General features: G+C 54.4%; 1 protein-coding gene across 2 annotated transcripts in view; it reads right to left on the reverse strand.

The window, feature by feature from the left end:
• Positions 1 to 256: 256 nt before the first annotated feature.
• Positions 257 to 17,576, reverse strand: part of DCHS1 (dachsous cadherin-related 1) — a 34,896-nt gene continuing 17,576 nt past the window's right edge. For both annotated transcript variants that reach the window (XM_036996474.2, XM_036996473.2), the window contains 19 exons: positions 13,041 to 13,229; positions 12,713 to 12,944; positions 12,337 to 12,573; positions 10,970 to 11,995; positions 10,555 to 10,748; positions 10,250 to 10,346; positions 9,995 to 10,152; positions 8,920 to 9,784; positions 8,574 to 8,813; positions 8,354 to 8,479; positions 7,503 to 7,712; positions 5,624 to 6,502; positions 5,389 to 5,502; positions 5,078 to 5,289; positions 4,836 to 4,990; positions 4,544 to 4,674; positions 4,144 to 4,427; positions 3,650 to 3,788; positions 257 to 3,324 (listed from right to left, as the gene is read on the reverse strand). In XM_036996474.2, coding sequence (XP_036852369.2) covers positions 713 to 3,324; positions 3,650 to 3,788; positions 4,144 to 4,427; positions 4,544 to 4,674; positions 4,836 to 4,990; positions 5,078 to 5,289; positions 5,389 to 5,502; positions 5,624 to 6,502; positions 7,503 to 7,712; positions 8,354 to 8,479; positions 8,574 to 8,813; positions 8,920 to 9,784; positions 9,995 to 10,152; positions 10,250 to 10,346; positions 10,555 to 10,748; positions 10,970 to 11,995; positions 12,337 to 12,573; positions 12,713 to 12,944; positions 13,041 to 13,229 — 8,100 coding nt within the window. In that variant the 3' untranslated portion in view covers positions 257 to 712. The remainder of the gene's footprint in view (positions 3,325 to 3,649; positions 3,789 to 4,143; positions 4,428 to 4,543; positions 4,675 to 4,835; positions 4,991 to 5,077; positions 5,290 to 5,388; positions 5,503 to 5,623; positions 6,503 to 7,502; positions 7,713 to 8,353; positions 8,480 to 8,573; positions 8,814 to 8,919; positions 9,785 to 9,994; positions 10,153 to 10,249; positions 10,347 to 10,554; positions 10,749 to 10,969; positions 11,996 to 12,336; positions 12,574 to 12,712; positions 12,945 to 13,040; positions 13,230 to 17,576) is intronic.

The following is a 17,576-nucleotide window of genomic DNA, read 5'->3' on the forward strand; positions in this document are numbered from 1 at the left end:
TCCTTTTCTAGGCCACTGCTGCAAGCAAGCCCTTGCTGTCTGCTCTCTCCCTGGTCTCTAGCCCATGTTAGAGGGAAAGGTGATCTGCAGAGATGTGGTATCAGCCTCAGGCCAGGCCTGGGCTCCCAGTACCATCCCCACCCTAGACACACCAAAGTCCCCCATCCTCTGTGCCTCCTGAGGTTGCTGCCTCAGGTGACTTCCAATCATCTCCTCACTCCTGTGGCCCCCACAGAACAGAGCCAGACAATGGATACAAACTGCAGTTTATTAAGGCTCCAGAGTGAGAATTGGCACTTGGTTCTGGGCAGGGGCAGGGGTGTCAATGGAACCCAAAGGAACAGGGCCCAAACAGGTTGGAGGGACCTCCCCCATTCCCCCTACCCCCCAATAAATAAAGTCTCAGCTCCATCAGGGTGCTGGTGCAGGGCAGGAAGCCCTCACTGAAGAGAGCCCAGGGCTGCTGCCTCCTTGGTATTTCACCCCACATTGGACCTGGCTGCAGGGTGGTGCCCAGTAGGGCCTCTGTGGTGCTGGTGCTCTGACAGAGAAGGGGGAGTTGTGGGACCTGCCCCCACTGGAGAAGTTTGGGATGGGGAGCTGGCCTCCCCTATGGCCAATCATGGTCTGAGGCTGCCCAGGGCAGGCTCAGAGGGGGCCTGCATTGGGGACACTGTGCGCATCCCAGGTCAGGGCCCTGCCTGGGCCACAGCTAGATGTGCAGCTCTGCGTCATCAGGTGGCTCCAGGCCAGACTCTGTGCTGAGTGCTGAGGCGGAGGGGCCCTGGGCCACCCCAAATGGCGAGACAACAGGTGAGCGAGCAGCCAGAGGAGACAGTGAGGGTGAGAAGCTGGGGGACATGGCAGCTGAGGACAGGGAACCTTCATGGCTGATGGGGGAGCGGTGAGAGGCTGGTGGGAAGATGGCTCGGGTTGCAGCTGTGCTGGCTGGCTTGGGGGGCACCGATTTGGCTCCTGGGTGGGCCACGGCAGTGATGAGGGGTGGTGGGTCAATACGGGGAGCTGGGGGACATGGCCGAGCTTCATCCTTGAGCCGGGCGATCTCTGTGAAGACACTGGCCAGTGGCTGGAACTGAGGGCACCAGCTCAGCAGGTAGTCCCAGTTATAGCTGCCACGGAGCTCCTCTTCGCCAGCCACAATGGCCGTCAGAGCACCTGCCACACATGGCTTGCCATCTGCTGGGAAGCCATAGTCTCCAGTGGGTGCGGGGCTCAGGCCACAGCCCCCCAGGAAGGCCGTGGCAGTGGTTGGGGGGCCCTCTTCTCGATACAGAGTGGCTCCTGCACCCGGTAGCAGCAGCCCTGCCTTGCGGCCCTTATACCAGGTGTCAGGGGCAGGTGGCTCGCAGGATGTGTCACTCAGTCCATCTGCATCCTGCTGGATGCCTGAGTCAGGACCACGGGCAGCCAGGGAGGAAGCCACACTGGCCACACGGGGGAACTCATTGATCATGCGGATCTCATCATCCTCTGCAGCTTCTGCTGATCCCCGGCCGCTTGAGTGTGAAGGGTCCAGGGAGCCACCACGGGGGTAGGGTCCTCCAGCTCCTGGTCCACCATAGCTGGGGAGAGTCTGGTGATACAGGTGCTCTGAGGGTGGTGGGCTGGGTGGCTCTCGGCCCAGCTTCTGCAGGGAGCCACTGGCCAGAGGTGCTGTCTGTGACATTGGGCCAGGTGCTGCCTCAGCCTTACGGCTCCGGGCCCGCACCAACCCGAGGACCAGGGCTGCTAGTGCAAGCACCACCACAACTCCCAGGGAGGCAGCCACAGCCCCCACCAATAGCAAGTTGAGGTCAGGTGCCAGGCCCAGTGCAGTGTGGGTGATATCCACAGTCACAGGCACTGTGGCACTTCGGGAACCAGGCAGAGGCCCCCGTGCCACCACCTCCAGCCTCAGCTCCCGTGGTGCCTCACGTCGGGTACGGCCCCCACCCCCAGAGGTGCCTGTTCCACTACCTGGGGCCCGGCTGTCCACCCGCAGGTACAGGGCACCTGTAGTCTGGTTGATACCAAAATAGGGAGAAGAGGTGGCAAGGGAATAGAGTACCAGGCCATCGGCACCACCATCCTCATCTGTGGCCTGCACGTGACCCAGGCTGTGGCCACGCCGGGCACCTTCTGGCACTTGGAAGTGGAAAGCTGGTGCCAGGAACACTGGGTCATATTCATCCTCGCCAGTCACCAGCACTGACACAGTGACAGAGGCGGACAGATTCCCAGCATCTGCAGCACCCACCAGCAGCTGGAAGCTTCCTGCGTGTTCATAGTCAAAGGCCATCCGAGCCCGCAACTCTCCTGTGGAGCTGTTCAGTGCAAATGCCTCACGGCCCTCAGGCCCTGGACCAGCCTCCAACAGGCTGTAGTGGAGCCTCCCGAAAGCCCCAGCATCCCCATCAATTGCATGCAGAGTGGTCACAAGAGTGCCTGGAGGCTGGTTCTCTGCCAGACTGGTGCTGAGCACGCTCAGGGGGAAGGCTGGGCCATGATCATTCACATCTTGGACCTCTATGGTCACTGGTGCCAGAGCAAAGTGTGCCCCGGTCGGGTCCGCAGCCTGCACTACAAGCTGATGTCGAGCCTGGGTCTCACAGTCCAATGGGTGGGCCAGTCGCAAGGCTCCTGAGCTCTCATCTAGCTCAAAGAGCCCTGAAGGGTCGCCCGAGCGGAGGGTGAAATGAACAAGACCATGAGGGCCCGGGTCAGCGTCAGAGGCCTCCATGTGCAGCAGCTCAGCTCCAATAGGTGTGTCCTCAGGGACTGCCATGCGGTAGGATGCTTGGGTGAAGACAGGTGGGTTATCATTGACATCCAGCACAGTGATGGTGACTGGCACAGCTGAGCTGCGAGGTGGCTGGCCCCGGTCAGCTGCAGCCACAGTTAGATTATACTGGGTTAGGCTTTCAAAGTCTAGAGGCTCAAGCAACACCAGGCAGCCAAGTGCCCGGGGTCCTAGTCCACCACCTTCCCCAGCCTCCGCCAGCCGGGGTTCCAGCTGGAAGACTCGGCCCCTGTTGCCACTAATGATACTGTAGTCCACGGTGGCATGGGCGCGGCTTCCGTCAGCATCTGTGGCCTCCAGGGTGAGAAGGGTGGAGCCAGGGGGCAGATCCTCAGTCACAGCCACATGGTAGTGTGGCAACGTGAAGCTTGGGGCGTGGTCATTCTGGTCCTGTAGCTGCACGTGCACCGTAGCTTGTGCTGCCCGGCCTGGCATCCCATGATCTCGTGCTTCTAGCACCACATCCACCACTTCTGGCCCGTCATGGCCCACGGTCATTGTTCCCACTGTTGTGAACAAAGTCCCTGAAAGGAGAAGAGAATGGAGAGAAACATGCATTCAGCAGAGGCTATGGGTGAGCAGAGGAGTGATCCTTCAGTGCCTAGGAAATGGCTCTCATCATCAGAGTCCTGTGTGCTAGGACATTATGGAATAGCCTGCAGGATTCAGGGAGCAGCTTCCAGACATGCAGTCAGGACAGGGGTTAAAATGGAGACAAAGGGGGAAAAATGTCCTTCCTGGATCAGAGATCCAGGAGTTTTAGAGTTCAGGCAAGAAATTCTAGGAATGAGGTTAAAGTATGGCCCAATATAGTCAAAGATAAGGGGTCAGATCCTGGGAAGGACATACCATTGTTGGGGTCAACACTGAAGCCCTCAGCAGGAGAAGTCAGGTGGTAGGAGATGTGACCATTAGCACCTGAGTCCTGGTCAGTGGCAGAGACGGAGAGAATGGCCCTGCCTGGGGGCGTGTGCTCAAGCAGCATCACCTGAGGTGTGAGGACAAGTGTTTATGGCAGAGCTTCCCAGCTGCCCTGCTGTACATTCAGGCTATGTTCTGGAACTTGGCCCCATGGGATCTGCTTGGCATCCATTACAGCTTGCAGCCCATACTACTTAGTATTTGAATTGCCTGTTTTCCCCTATTTCCAGGCGCAGGATGAAGAACCCGGACACAGTTCCCAAGAATTAGAGGGTTGGTTTGAGATGGGACCCTCCCATCCCCAGAGCTCCATACACAGGTCAGTTCTAACATCCAGCCCACCCCAGACACTTCTAGCCTCACTACTTTCCTCCAGTGTGAACAACCCAGGCCCAAATGTGGGGACATAGGGGCACTGGTACCTGGTAGAGGCTTTGTGAGAAGGCAGGTGCATTGTCATTGACATCCTCCACAAGCACTGTGAGGTTGGCACGGCCCTCATGAGGCCCGTCATGTGCCAGGAGCTGCAGGTGGTAGCAGTCATGCTGCTCAAAGTCCAGACGACCCGTGAGAGAGAGGCGGCCTCCATAGCGGCCTATGCTGAAGGGATCCTGGGGCCCAGATGGGCTCAGCACATACCACAACACCGGTCCTGAATCCACGTCATTCCCTGTTACCTGTGCAATCTCTGAGCCCAATAGTGCATCTGCAATACATAGGACAAGTGTGTTTGGCATGGTCTCAAATGCCCCTGGAGACCCAGAGAAGGGAATAGTGCAACTATACCACCCTTGGTACATCTCACTTTACCCAGCTTCTCACCTTCTGACACTCGGAGCTCCCAGGGCTGGGGGATGGTGGGGCGATTGTCATTAGTGTCGATGACCATCACCGTCAGGGTAGCTGAGCCCACCAGGGATGGGCTTCCTCTGTCTGTAGCCATCAGTACCAGCCTGGACATAGAGCACAGTCAGGGCGTGGGGCCTGGGGATAAAGGAGAACCCCAGGCAGGACTAGGAGGTTGGGGGACTAGGGATTGAGGAAAATTCAAGGCAGGGGTTGAAACTGGATGGACCTAGGATGGGGTTTCAGGGTCTAGGGATGCAGGCCTCACCGAGTCTCGGCCCAGATCTCACGGTCCAGGATGGCTGTGGTGGTGATAGTGCCTGTGACTAGGTCTACGTGAAACAATCCCCGGGCTGGCTGGGATGCAGCCAGACTATAGGAGATCTGCCCACTGGGGCCTTGGTCCAGGTCATCTGCCTCCACCTGGTGGGAGCAGAAGGTTGCTGGCACCTGGCTGGCCACAGACAAATCCAACTAGCCCTGCCCCCCACTTCCTATCACACCCCACACCTGTAGTAGAGGTCCCTCCAAGGGCCTGGACTCGGGCAGGAAGGCCACGTAATGGGGCCGCAGGAAGCGGGGAGCATTGTCATTGGTGTCCTGCAGGGTAAGGGTCAGCACAGAGAAGGCAAAGGCTCCTCCGCTCTCTGCCTGCAGCACCAGTCGCAGCCGTGGGCTTGCCTCAAAGTCCAGGCCCTCTGCTGAGCGAACTGTGATGGCTCCTGGGGAGACGCAGAATGCACCACTGACAGCCTTCCCCCCCCTCCCCAACCCGAGCTCCCCCAGGAGCCTGTCAGCTCACAGAGGCCCCTGCCCTTTACCTGTACTAGGCTGGATGGCAAATGTCCCCTTCTCATTCCCACTGAGGATGCTGTAGGTGATTGGTCCATTTGAGCCCCCTGCATGAACAGCCTTGGGGGAGACAATGAGAGTCCCTGCAAAGTGGATGGTATTGGGTCTGTAAATATAAGACTGAGGAAGTTATGGGGACATTTCTAGTGAGTAATCCCAGCCCATCCAAGGATACAAACCTAGGAGACATGGTTGAGGACCCACCTGGGGGCGCATTCTCACGGAGCGTGGCTTCGCTACTAGCCCGGGAAAAGCGGGGTCCACGCTCAGACTCCCCCTGCAGCCCAACAATGACCACACCGGTGGCAGAGCGAGCCGGACGGCCAAGGTCAGTGGCCACGATGAAGAGGACACGATCCCGGGGGCCCAGGGCTACAGGGGAGCGGGCCACACGGATTTCACCAGTATAAGAGTCCACAGTGGTGCCAGGAGGTGGTGCGCCTGCCAGCCGGTATAGGATGGAGGCATTGGCACCAGCATCACGGTCTTCAGCTCGCAGAGTGGCCAAAGCTAGGGTCGGGGTGCTGAGGCTGGGGCTTGGGCGGGGCAGGCGCAGCCTCAGGGGACTGGTAGGGAAAGTGGGTGCGTGGTCATTGACATCACGCACCAAGATGGTGACAGGTACTGTGGTGCTCAGGGGCCCGGCAGCTGCACCATCCACCGCACTCACAGAAAAGGCATAGCTGGGACACTGCTCTCTGTCTAGGGCTGCAGCTGTGCGCAATTCCCCGGAGCCGGGCTCTAGCAGGAAGGCACCTGCTGCACCTGCACCCAGGTAGTAGGTCACACGGCCATTGGCCCCTGCATCAGGGTCATGAGCCTGTAGCTGCAGCAGCAGGGTTCCTGTAGGCACATCTTCAGGCACCTCCACAGAGTAGGCAGGCAAAGGGAAGGCTGGGGCATGGTCGTTGGCATCCAGCACTGTCACTGTCACAAGCAGAATGGCACTGAGAGCTGGCTGGCCTCTATCCTGGGCCTCTATTTGCAACTGAAATGCTGGTTCCACTTCCCGGTCTAGTGGCCTCATGGTGCCAAACTCCCCAGAAGCTAGGTCTAGGACAAAGGCTCCTGATGGGTCTCCATCTGCAGAGAAGGGTGTGCATACACAAATGTACATGTGTCAGCCCATCAGAGTGGGGGTAGTTTACAGGCCATAGCAAAGAATGAGAAAGAAAGAGAAACTGGGAGGAAGGCAGAGAAATCAAAGAAGGTAAAAAAAGGTAGTGTAAAGCAGCTATTCTCAGGGTGTGGTCTGGATCTCCTAGGAGTCTCCTGAGACCCTTCCAGTACATAAGATCAACACTATTTTCATAGCAATATAAGACACTGTATGACTTTTTCATTTTCATTATCTTACAAATGTACAGTGGGGTCCAGATGCTACAGGACATGTGATGACATCATCACTTGGATAGTTAATGGAATCTGTGCTTATGTATTTTTATTTTCTAGAATACTCTAGGTGGGAAGTTTAGAGCACACATATGTGTTTTCAGAGGTTCATTCAGTTTTTGCTGGCTTATCTTCAGTTATACCTGCTATAATTTTCATGGTCTCATTATTGTCCAACAAATTGTTATTGAAATCCTAATAATTTCCTTGTGTCTGTGCAGAATTTCAGCAAGCAGTATACTTCCTTGGCTTGTTTTGCAATGATATTTTAAAATTTCCTCAGCTTTAATATCTGACATAGTAAACTATATATTGTATACATTACATATTTATTATAATGTACTATCATATTATTACATCAATAAGTATTGATGTCATAAACAAAAACTTGTTAGGGTTTTCAAAAATTACGAATGTTAAGGGTTCTGAAACCAAAGTTTGAGAAGAACTAGTCCACAGGGAGAGAAAAGAAAGAGAAAAGAAATAAGAAGATAAAAACAGAGACATAGAGGGAGATGAAAAGCTGGAGAAGCAGAGAGACACGCAGAGATACAGATGTATGCATGAAAGAAAAAGTGGAAGACATAAAAAGAAGGAAAGGAGACCCAAACCCACTGAGTATGACACAGGCCAACAAGGAGTAGAACTGGGCAAGTGGGTGTTGGGTTAGTGGGTGTGGGATAGTTCTCACCCAGGATTCGGTACTGCAGCTGCCCATTGGCTCCCTCATCTGGGTCAGAGGCCCGCAGCATGGTAAGAGTTTGGGGTTCCTGGCCCTCTGGCACCTCCAGGGAGAGATGAGCACTCCCAAAGGTTGGGGCATGGTCATTCTCATCCTCCACAGCCACTCGCACTGTGACATATGTCAGTAGTGGGGGTGAACCCCTGTCCCGGGCATATACTGTGGGGAAACAAAATCAGTGAGATCTAGCTTGCTCCCATCCATGGAGAAAACCACACCATGTAGTGTTCACACACGTTCACCAGGTGTACACACAAACCAGAAAATGTCTATCTCTTCACACCTCAAAACCACACAGATGCCTACGTGTGTACACATACACATAAATATCCATGTATCAGAAGATACTTTCTTTTGCCCACCTCCCATGCTTGGTGCATGCAAGATGTATCTTGGGTTAGTGGTGGTGCAATAGGAAAGGCACTAAATAAGTTATCAAAAGATGTGGGTTCCAGTCCTAGCTCTGCCACTCCCAAGCTGTGTTAGCTTGAGTAAGTCATTTAGCTTCTCTGGTATTCAGTATCAATATGCTCCTCTGCAGTAAATTGCTGCAGTATAATCTGAGAAAATCCTAAAGGGCATAGCTGTGACATGCATGAGTCTATGTGATCACAGTGGTGACAGCCTAGAAGTCAGTTCATATTGCACTCTGCCAAACTCCTCACTCCCCACAGGGATCCAAAAATACAACAGAAGCTGTCTGTAATAGATGGAAGTTTCTAGAAGGCATGTCAGGGTTCTGCCCGTGTTACACTGGTGTTTACAACACCTTAAGATTTTGATGTTCTGCCAATGTGTACCTGTCAGGTTGATCTCCTCCTGCTCCTCCCGATCCAGGGTCCGAAGAGTTGTGAGAACTCCAGTGTCTGGGTCCAGGGAGAAGCTTTCACCAGAGATGCCTCCATAAGTCACTTGCCCATTGGCCCCTGAGGAGGGGTAGCATGGAGGTAGATCGGAGGGTAAATAAACCTTTTCTTGCCCCAATCCACCCCTTTCTCAACTCATCCTCCAACATCTTACCCAGGTCCGGGTCGGTTGCCCGCAGTGTGAGCAGAGATGTGCCAGGTGGGCTGTTTTCACGCAAGAGGACGCTGTATTCCTGCTGCTGGAAAGTGGGTGCCTCGTCGTTGATGTCAGCCACGCTGACAGTCAGGAGCTGCGTGGCTGAGCGGGGCGGCGAGCCGTGGTCCGAGGCCACCACAGTCAGTACATGTTCAGCTCGCTGTTCACGGTCCAGTGCCCGCACCACGGACAGCGCTCCTAGGTCAGCGGCAGGACAGGTTGGAAGGAAACCTCAACACTCCCTCCATATCAGCACCCTCCGCACCTCCACTGCCCGCCTCCTGCCGCGCGGGGCCCAGCTCACCGGTGCTGGCGTGTAGCCGGAAGCAGCCGTCCCCGCCAGCCGCCAGGCGATAGGACACGCGTGCGGCCTCGCCCAGATCCGGGTCTCGGGTTACCACGTGCAGCGCCACGGGCCCAGGCGGCTGATCCTCCGGAAGACGCACACGTGAAGGTGAGGTGAAGACGGGAGCGTTGTCGTTGTCATCCGTGACAAAGACCCGCGCGGAAACGCGCGCAGTGCGGCGGCGGCTGGCGTTGGCGGGCCGGTCGGTGGCCTCCACAAGCAGCAGCAGAGCTGGTGTGGTCTCCCGGTCCAGGCCTCGCGGTGCGCTGAGCGCCCCAGTGCGCGCGTCCAGGCGAAGCGCCGGCACGGGCGGCTCCTGGCGCAGCAGACGGTAGCGCACATCGCTGTTGGGGCCCGGGCCGTCGGCGTCTGACGCGCGAAAAGTGTACAGCGCCGCCCCGGGCTCCGGATTCTCGGGCAGCGCCAGCACTAGGGGGTCGCGCGCGAAGGCCGGCGCATGCTCGTTCTCGTCCTGCACGCGCACCTGCACCCGCAGCAGCCGCGCCCCTGCGCCTCCCGGCCCCTCGGCGCGCACTGTGAGCGCGCGCCACGCTGGGCCCGCCTCGAAGTCCAGGGGCCGCGCCAGGTACAAGCGCCCTGAGGCCGCGTCCAGCGCGAAGGTGCCGTCCGGGTCCGCACCGCCAACGAGTGTGTAGGTGAGTGTGCCCACCGCCGTCGGCTCTGGAGGCGCCACCGAGCCCAATAGGGAGCCGGGCTGCATCCCCTCTCCTGCTGTCACGGTCAGCACCACAGGCACGGGTGTGGCCGGGTCTGGCTCTGAGGGGTCCGGTGGAGGCTCAGCTGACCGAGCTGAGGGAAGCACCTGTTGTGGGTCAAGGAGGGGGTATGGAATCAGTGAGACCCGTGTAAAGGGTGGGGGGTGTTGGACTGGCCAACTGGGTAGCAGGAATGGTGGTCACAGCAGCCTGACAAAACGGCTCAAGGACCCCATTAATGTAGGTGGACCTCTTGGAGGGGGGCCCACAGCAGGTGTCAACAGTAAGTGGACAGACTGAAGGGCGGGTAGCCATACCTGCAGCAGCAGCTGGAGGCTGGAGCTCCGAGGGGGGCTGCCTTGGTCATGAGCACTCAGAGTCAGCACATAGTGGGGCCGCTCTGCTCGGATCAGGGGTGCTGCAGTGAGCAGCTCCCCTGAGTGAGGATGCAGAGAGAAGAGCTCTGAGCCAGGACCTGAGGACAGGCAGAGCAAGGGTGAGGTCTTGGGTCCCAGAGTTGAGCAGGTCCATGAGGGCATGACCCACCAGCATCCTTCTCTCCAGCCCTATACCTGTTAATGTGTACAGGATGGTCCCATTCTCCCCCTCATCTGGATCCTTGGCCTGCAGAGTTGTCACCAGTGTTCCTGGAGGCACACGATCTGGTACCTGTGGGGACACAACTCACCTACAGTTGTCTCCTTCTTGTTCTTGAGAAACTTAGGATCAAGTTACCCTCACCTGTATTCAGGCAGAGCCCCTTGTCTGCTCTTATACTTCTCCCAAGAGGAAGTCTCTTAGCTACACCTACAGCTCTGTGGGGAGACCCCATTCCCTCTCACACTTCTTCAGGGCAGCATACTGCCACTTCACATACCTGTACAGGGAGGCCCCCACCAGCAGCCCCTGAAGCCTGTAGGAAGGTGGGGCTGTTGTCATTAAGGTCAAGCACTGCGATGTGCATGGTGCCTGTGGTACTGCGGGGAGGGCTTCCCCCATCCTGCACTTGCACCAGGAGCTGGAAGCTGCTCTGCCGCTCACGGTCCAGGGTTTGGAGTGTGGTCACTTCTCCTGGGAGTGCAGTATAGGCATGATGTATTAGATAGTTAGGAATGTAGAGCCTGCGGCCTGTGACTAAGAAGCTGGGATTTAGGGACTCTGGGAGGGAATGCTCAGGTGAAACTGCAGGTGGAGTCCTGGTCCTCATGGCTTGGGTACGGGGATCCTGTCTGGGTGTTCACCAGTCTGAGGATGAGGCTATAAGGTCTCGTAATTTGGGTCCCAGTGCTTACCTGTCTGGGGGTGGATGTGGAAGGCCTTGCTGTCTTCTGACAGCTGTTGCAGGCTGTAGGTCAGACGTCCATTTGGTCCCGAGTCTCGGTCAGTGGCAAAGACCCGGCCCACGCTGGTCCCTGGGGGCTGGTTCTCAGCCACAGCCAGGAAGGTGGGCTCCTCAGACAAGCGGGGACTATGGTCATTTTGGTTGAGGATGGTGACCCTCACGGTAGCTGTGCCTGTCTGCTGCCCCAACTCAGTTTTGGACCCAGACACTGCCATTACCTTCAGTGTGTACAATTGCTGGGCCTCACGGTCTAGGGCTGCCCGCACCCATAGCCACCCACTCTGTGGTTCCAGGCCAAATGCGCTACTTGACCCATCTGCTGCAAGGTGGTAGGTGACAGGGCCCCCATCCGGTGCTCGAGCCTGCACTTGCAGGACCTGAGTTCCAGGAGTGGTGCCTGAGGGCAGGTCCACACGGTAGGTAGGGCTGTCGAAGTGGGGAGCCAGCCCACGGGTCCCCAAGTCCTGTACCACCACCCTTAGTCGAAAGTGGCTGGTGCGGGGCGGGGAGCCCCCATCCCGGGCCTCCAGCTCCAGCTCATGGGCTGGTCCCCCAGGGGGCCCCATAGGTCCCATGAGCCGTACGTGGCCTGTGGTGGGGTCTACGGTGAAAGCCCCACCACCCCCAGCAAGCAGGGTAAAGGTGACTCGACTGTTAATGCCCGAGTCAGGGTCCAGAGCCCGCAGTGTATAGATAGAGGTTCCTGGGGCAGTGCTTGGTGGCAGCAACACTGTGTCTTCAGGTGCAGGGAAGGCAGGGGAGTTGTCATTCACATCACCCAGCAGCACACGCACCCGAGCCACAGCAAAAGCCGGGGGTACGCCACTGCCCGCCCGCACCTCCAGCTCCAGCATTGGTCCCAGCAGCTCCCGGTCCAGGGGGCGAAGTGTTTGTAACAGCCCTGAGGTCCCATCTAGAGAGAATAGTCCTTGGGGATCCCCACCTGATAGGGCAAGAGTCACAGGCCCCAAGCGACCTAGGGAGAGGAGAGAGGGGTTAGGCACCTACTGAGGTGAGGCCCAGACTCTGATCCCAAATAGGGCTAGGCAGTGCCCACATCTGTGCCTTTCAAAATATTAGGGGGAAGGTGCAGGTGTTGGAAGAGAAGCTGGTGGCACTAGGGTGGTATTTATGTGCCTGGGGATGAAGCAGAGTGCCTGTACCATACCCAAGAGGTGTTGGGGATTGGAACCAGAGTGTTTTGTACTGGGGCTATCTGCAGTGTGATACTCTAGGGTATCTTGAGTTGAAGTCTGAGGGCTATATTGGGGTGCCTGGGTACATCAGGCACCAAGGGTGTATGATGATAAATGATACCTGGTGGGTTGTGTGCCTGGACTATGCCCACACTGGTGCCTGGTGCCACATCCTCTGGCACAGAGAAGACATATTGCAGTTGCTCAAATATAGGTGGTATGGGGGTTCCGGGCACAATGCTGACATTGACTCGGGCACTGGGCTCTGCCTGCAGGCCCCCTCCATCCTGAGCCCCAATCTCCAGCTGCACCACAGAGTTGGCCCGTCTGGCCAAGGGCCAGGCTACTGTCAACAGCCCTAGAGGACGAATAGAAGCAGAGAGGTATAAAGAAACAGAATGGAGCTGAAGGGTTATGGAAAAGGGGGAGAGTACTTCATTTAGGCAAGTGGGGAGCAAGGGTCTGGGGGCAAACTGTGGGAATGGGAGAACCCTCACCTGAGTGCTCATCCAAGGCAAAGAGCGGAGGGCTGTTGCCAGCCAGGATGTGGTAGGAGAGTCGCCCATGAGGCCCCTGGTCAGGGTCATGGGCATGCACCCCCAGCACGGCTGTGCCTGGCGTGCTCTGGGCGCTCAGACTGGCAGCATACTCCCGTGGATAAAACTGAGGTGGGTTGTCATTCTCATCCGACACAAACACCTTCACATACACCATGGACTTGAGGCCTCCCTGGTGAGACATGCAGCTGTCAGTCAGGTGTGCCTTGTTTGGTCTGGCCAAATGCCCTACCACAGACCCCCAACCTGCCCCCATCTTCCCACTCACCCCATCCACAGCTGTCACTGTGAAGTCGAAGCTTGAGGGCCCCTGGTCACGGTCCAGGGTCCGTGTTGTACACACATCACCACTGTGCACATCGATACGGAATGGGGGGGACCCTGAGGCCCCAAGTCCAGCACCCAAGGAATAGGAGAGAAGGCCAAACAGGCCACTGTCTGCATCTGTGGCTGTCACCTGGAGAGAGGCTGGGGTGAGTGATGTCCCATCTTTTCAACCAGAAAAGTCAGAGCCAAGTGGCAGTTAGAGGGAGCAGGCCCTGGGCCAGCTGGTGCCCAGAGCCTCTGGATGGTGGACACACAGGGGACTAGTAGGACATGGGCCAAAACCCAACACCAGCCCAGATCTCATCACCTGGGTTAAGTTCCTGTGAGCCTCCAATCCCAACATTTTTGTCAACTCAATACATAATCATGTTTTATGTGTGTTTCTTGTTAAAGACACCTAATTTAATATATATAGTTGATTCATTAACATTGCACTCATGGGCCACAGCACCATAATTCATATCTGAATGAAGCTTATCTAATGCACATATTTTCTCCATAAGGCACATCACAGCCTTCCTCTGCTTGGGAACACTAGACAGCCCTTCAGCACTATGCTTGGGGACCATTTTAAACAGCAAACCATCAAACAAAAAGCACAAAAATGCAAAAAAGGTGACACTAAATAGACCACGAAAAGCACCCTTGTTTATAGTATAAGAGCTGAAACATGAAGGCACAGCATTTGCCTCATCTGGGAATGTGAGCAATGGACAACTTGAATTCTTTACCATTCTGTACATGTCTGGGAATGACTGCAAAAGCTCCATGAGTACTGATTTTGGGGTTACAAATAAATTTTAGAAAGTTGGCAAACTCACAAATATATAATCTGCAAATGATGAGGACCACCTGTACTAACAAAGAAGAGTACTAATGGCTGTGACTGAAAATTCCAGTTAGATCATAGGGAGTTAATAACCATCACCAAGTCCCATAATCACTCCAAGCAGAGGACTGGCTGATCAACAGAATTATTGAGAGTGATGTTACAGTCCTGCTTTGTATTTAGTTTGATCATTATAAAGCAGGATCTGATTGACACTGGGATCTGATCACTGCTGTGATGAGGGTCTGCTCTATGGACTTATTGATATATAATAATCTATAGCATCCCTTCTTCTCTCCAGCCAACCTCTTTGGAAGCTAGAGGGGGAGAATTGCAAGTCTATGAGACAATACTGAGGTCATTAAGTCCTGGGGGTGCCCCAAAACTAAGCTGTAGGGGAAGGCTTTCCTGGTTAGTTCTCATGCATCTCCCAGACTGGCTCAGGAAAAGGTGAATGATTGGACACCAATGGCAGGAGCCACTGAACATTTCAGAGCCAGATCAGCAGGGTACACCATTCTGAAAGTTTCTGAGCCCAGGATGGGGTCAGGCACACAGTAGGTGCTCTATGTATATTTGTTCATTGAGTGAACAGACATTCTGCTTGTCCTGCCTTACAATAAAAACTTCTTTCAAACTAAGTTTTATATATTGGGTGCACATGAGGCCCTCAATAGAGTGTTGGCTGGTGCCTCTGTGGTAGCCTGTGACAGAGCGCTCTGTGGATACAGGCCTCAGCGCCTTGCTATGCTGTAGGAAGAAGCTGGAGAGCTCCTCTTTCTTAGATTAAAAAGTGTTGCTCAGAGAGAAGGCTAGCCAAGGACTTCTGATTATTGCCCAAGCCCTTGGCAGAAGTGATTTGTGGCATTGTTTACCCTCCTGAGAGACACTAAGGCCCTGCCACTGCTGAGCCCTGGAAACAACTCCTGCGCCAACTCTGCTGTGGCTGTAGGCCTGGATATCCCAGGAGACAAACTTCCTCCTGCAGCAATCCAGACCGGCTGCAGCACAGCTGCAGCACCATCTCCAGAAGCTGTTAAAGACCTTTGCCCTCTGACTTACTGCAGGAAGAAAGCAATAAATAGTGGTCAGGGGAAGTTGTCAGGAAGTGACCCCAAAAGGCACAGGGGCTGTTGACTGGAAATGACCAAGGCAGAAGTGAATTTCCTGGCCTGTGAAGCCTCTGCTTAGAGGTTTCACTGCAAATGCAGCCTCCATTTTCCGCAGGCACTCTGCCCTGCTTCACAGTCCAACCTTGGTTGGCTCCCTCTCCCACTCTGCCCAAAGGCACTAACTAACCTTCTCTCTTTCCTTTTGTCCTCACCCCACCCCTAGGTTACATCAAATGCACTTTTTCAAGGTGAAAATAAAGGTCTTTATCTGTGAACTCTCTAAAACTCCTACCAGACCACAAACTTACTGCATCCACCGCATCCTGACCTCCTTCCGGGTGTCTCTCCTACTTTAACTTCTTGACACTATGCTCTCCTGCTTCTCTTTCCACTGCTTCCCCGCTCACAGCCTCTTTCCATCTCCCTGTACTTTGCCTGTTCTTAACACATTGTTGTTCTCTGGAATCTATCCTTGGCCTCCTCTCACTGTACACACTCTCTCAGGCCCTTCTTTTCCACGTCCCTTTGACCATCGCCTTTACTTTGACCCAGACCACCCCTTTGAGCTCCAAACTTGTACATTCAGATGCCTGCAAAACATCTCCACTTGGATGTCCCACAGGCACCTTAAGTCCAACCTGTCCAAAACTAAACTCATGATCATTCCAAACCCCTCTCTAATGACTCTTTCGTCCACACAGCTGCTCAAGCCAGAAATCTGTTCTTTCCTTTTCCTCTCCTGGTATATCAATCAACCAGGGACTAAATAAGTCCTCATTATCTCTCCTATTTTTCTACTCCTCTCCATCACCATTATTTCTGTCCTGACTTATCACTGTCATCTCTCTGCTGGATTGTTGTATTCCCTTTTCAGAGATGTCTGACCTTCCAATCCATCCTCTCCATCAGGATTTCTCAACCTTGGCCCTATTGACATTTTAGATAATTCTTTGCTGTGATGCTGTCATGTGCATGATAGGATCTTTGACAGCATCCCTGGCCCCTACCCACTGGATATCAGCAGCATCCCACAAGTTGTGAGAATACAAAATGTCTCCAGACATTGCCAAATGTCCCCTCCAGAGGGCACACAACAGTTGTGAACTGCTGCTCTACACTGACTACCAAGGCATCTGTTGAGAAAACAAATAGGATTGTATTAATCGTCCACTCAAAAATCTTCAATCTTTCCGAAAGAAAAATGCTAAACTCCTTGGCTTGGCTTGAGTCCTCACTCTCTGGCCTACCTGCACAGTTTCATATCCCACTTGTCCATCTGACATCTTAAAAACTCCAAAGATAGTGAGCCACCTGTAGGCTTTGAACACGTTAGGCTCCTCCCACTCCTCTGTGCATGTCACCAGTGCTTGAAACCCCTCCTCTGTCTGGTCCCCTCAAAAATTCTTGCTCATCCTTTAGGTCTCAGCTCAAGGGTCCCTTCCTTTGGGAAAACATTTGTACTGCTTCTCCATACCTCACATATATCCTCATCATGGAAGTTTCCTTACTTGAAGTAAAATTGTTTCTTTGCACATGAATCTCCCTTCTAGACTAGAAACTCCCTTAAGTAGGGAGGATGACTCATTACTGTATATTCTGTGTCCCTAATACAATGACTGGCACATGGTAGATAACTTGATAAATGTATCCTGAATGAATCAAATATTAAGACTGCTTGTAACAGTTATGAATACCCAATAGTAATTTTTACCACTGCTTCCCTATGGTTACTAATAGTAAACACTCCAGGAAACTACCTGGAAAGTTACCCTGTTGCTTCAGGCATTGATAAGGAGGAAGAAGTTTGGAAGCTGTAGCCCAGTGGAACTGGGCCAAGAGGGAGAATGAACACATGCGAGAGTGGGTGGGAGCTGGACAGCAGCAGGCAAGCAAATTCCCAAAGTGTGGCCCGAAGACAGGGATCAGCCAGGTCCAAGCACTGGCCTGGAAGTCTAGGCCCACAGGTAGCCCCTGAGAAGATGCTCAAGGGTCTGATGGACTTCTGAGACCTAAAGACCTCAAGCACTAGTCTCCTAAGAGGCCTCTCTGCCTCCAGTCTCCTCTCCTGCATCCATCCTCCATGGTGTAACCAAAGCAATCTTGCCAAAAGACTTATCAGCTTTGCCTAGAGCCTCTCTGTGGTTCCCTATGATTTTTAAAATAAAGTCAAAGCTTATAATCTGGTGCCTGTCTATTATTTTGTCTCATCTCTGCCCAGGTCTTCCTCACCAACAGAGCTGAGGCCAACCTGCACCGTGTAGCTGCATGGACACATCCCGGTGTTCTGTAGGCTGGGGCTGTGCTGGGCTTCCACAGTACCTCACCTGCTGCCTATTGCAGCACATGCCGCTGGTGTGTCTCCCTGTCTACACTGGGATCTGTCTAGATAAGACTCGTCTTTCTTGTTCCCAGGGCCAACACAGTGCCAGGCTTTCCATATTTTTAGTGCTTTCCAGTGTTTTCAGTTCCAGGCTTTTTAGTTAATTCTTGAATATATTGCTTACCTGCTGATCTAATCCCACCTTCACCCTTATAG

This window comes from Manis javanica, chromosome 11 (genome assembly GCF_040802235.1).
Source record: "Manis javanica isolate MJ-LG chromosome 11, MJ_LKY, whole genome shotgun sequence".
Classification (NCBI taxonomy): domain Eukaryota; kingdom Metazoa; phylum Chordata; class Mammalia; order Pholidota; family Manidae; genus Manis; species Manis javanica.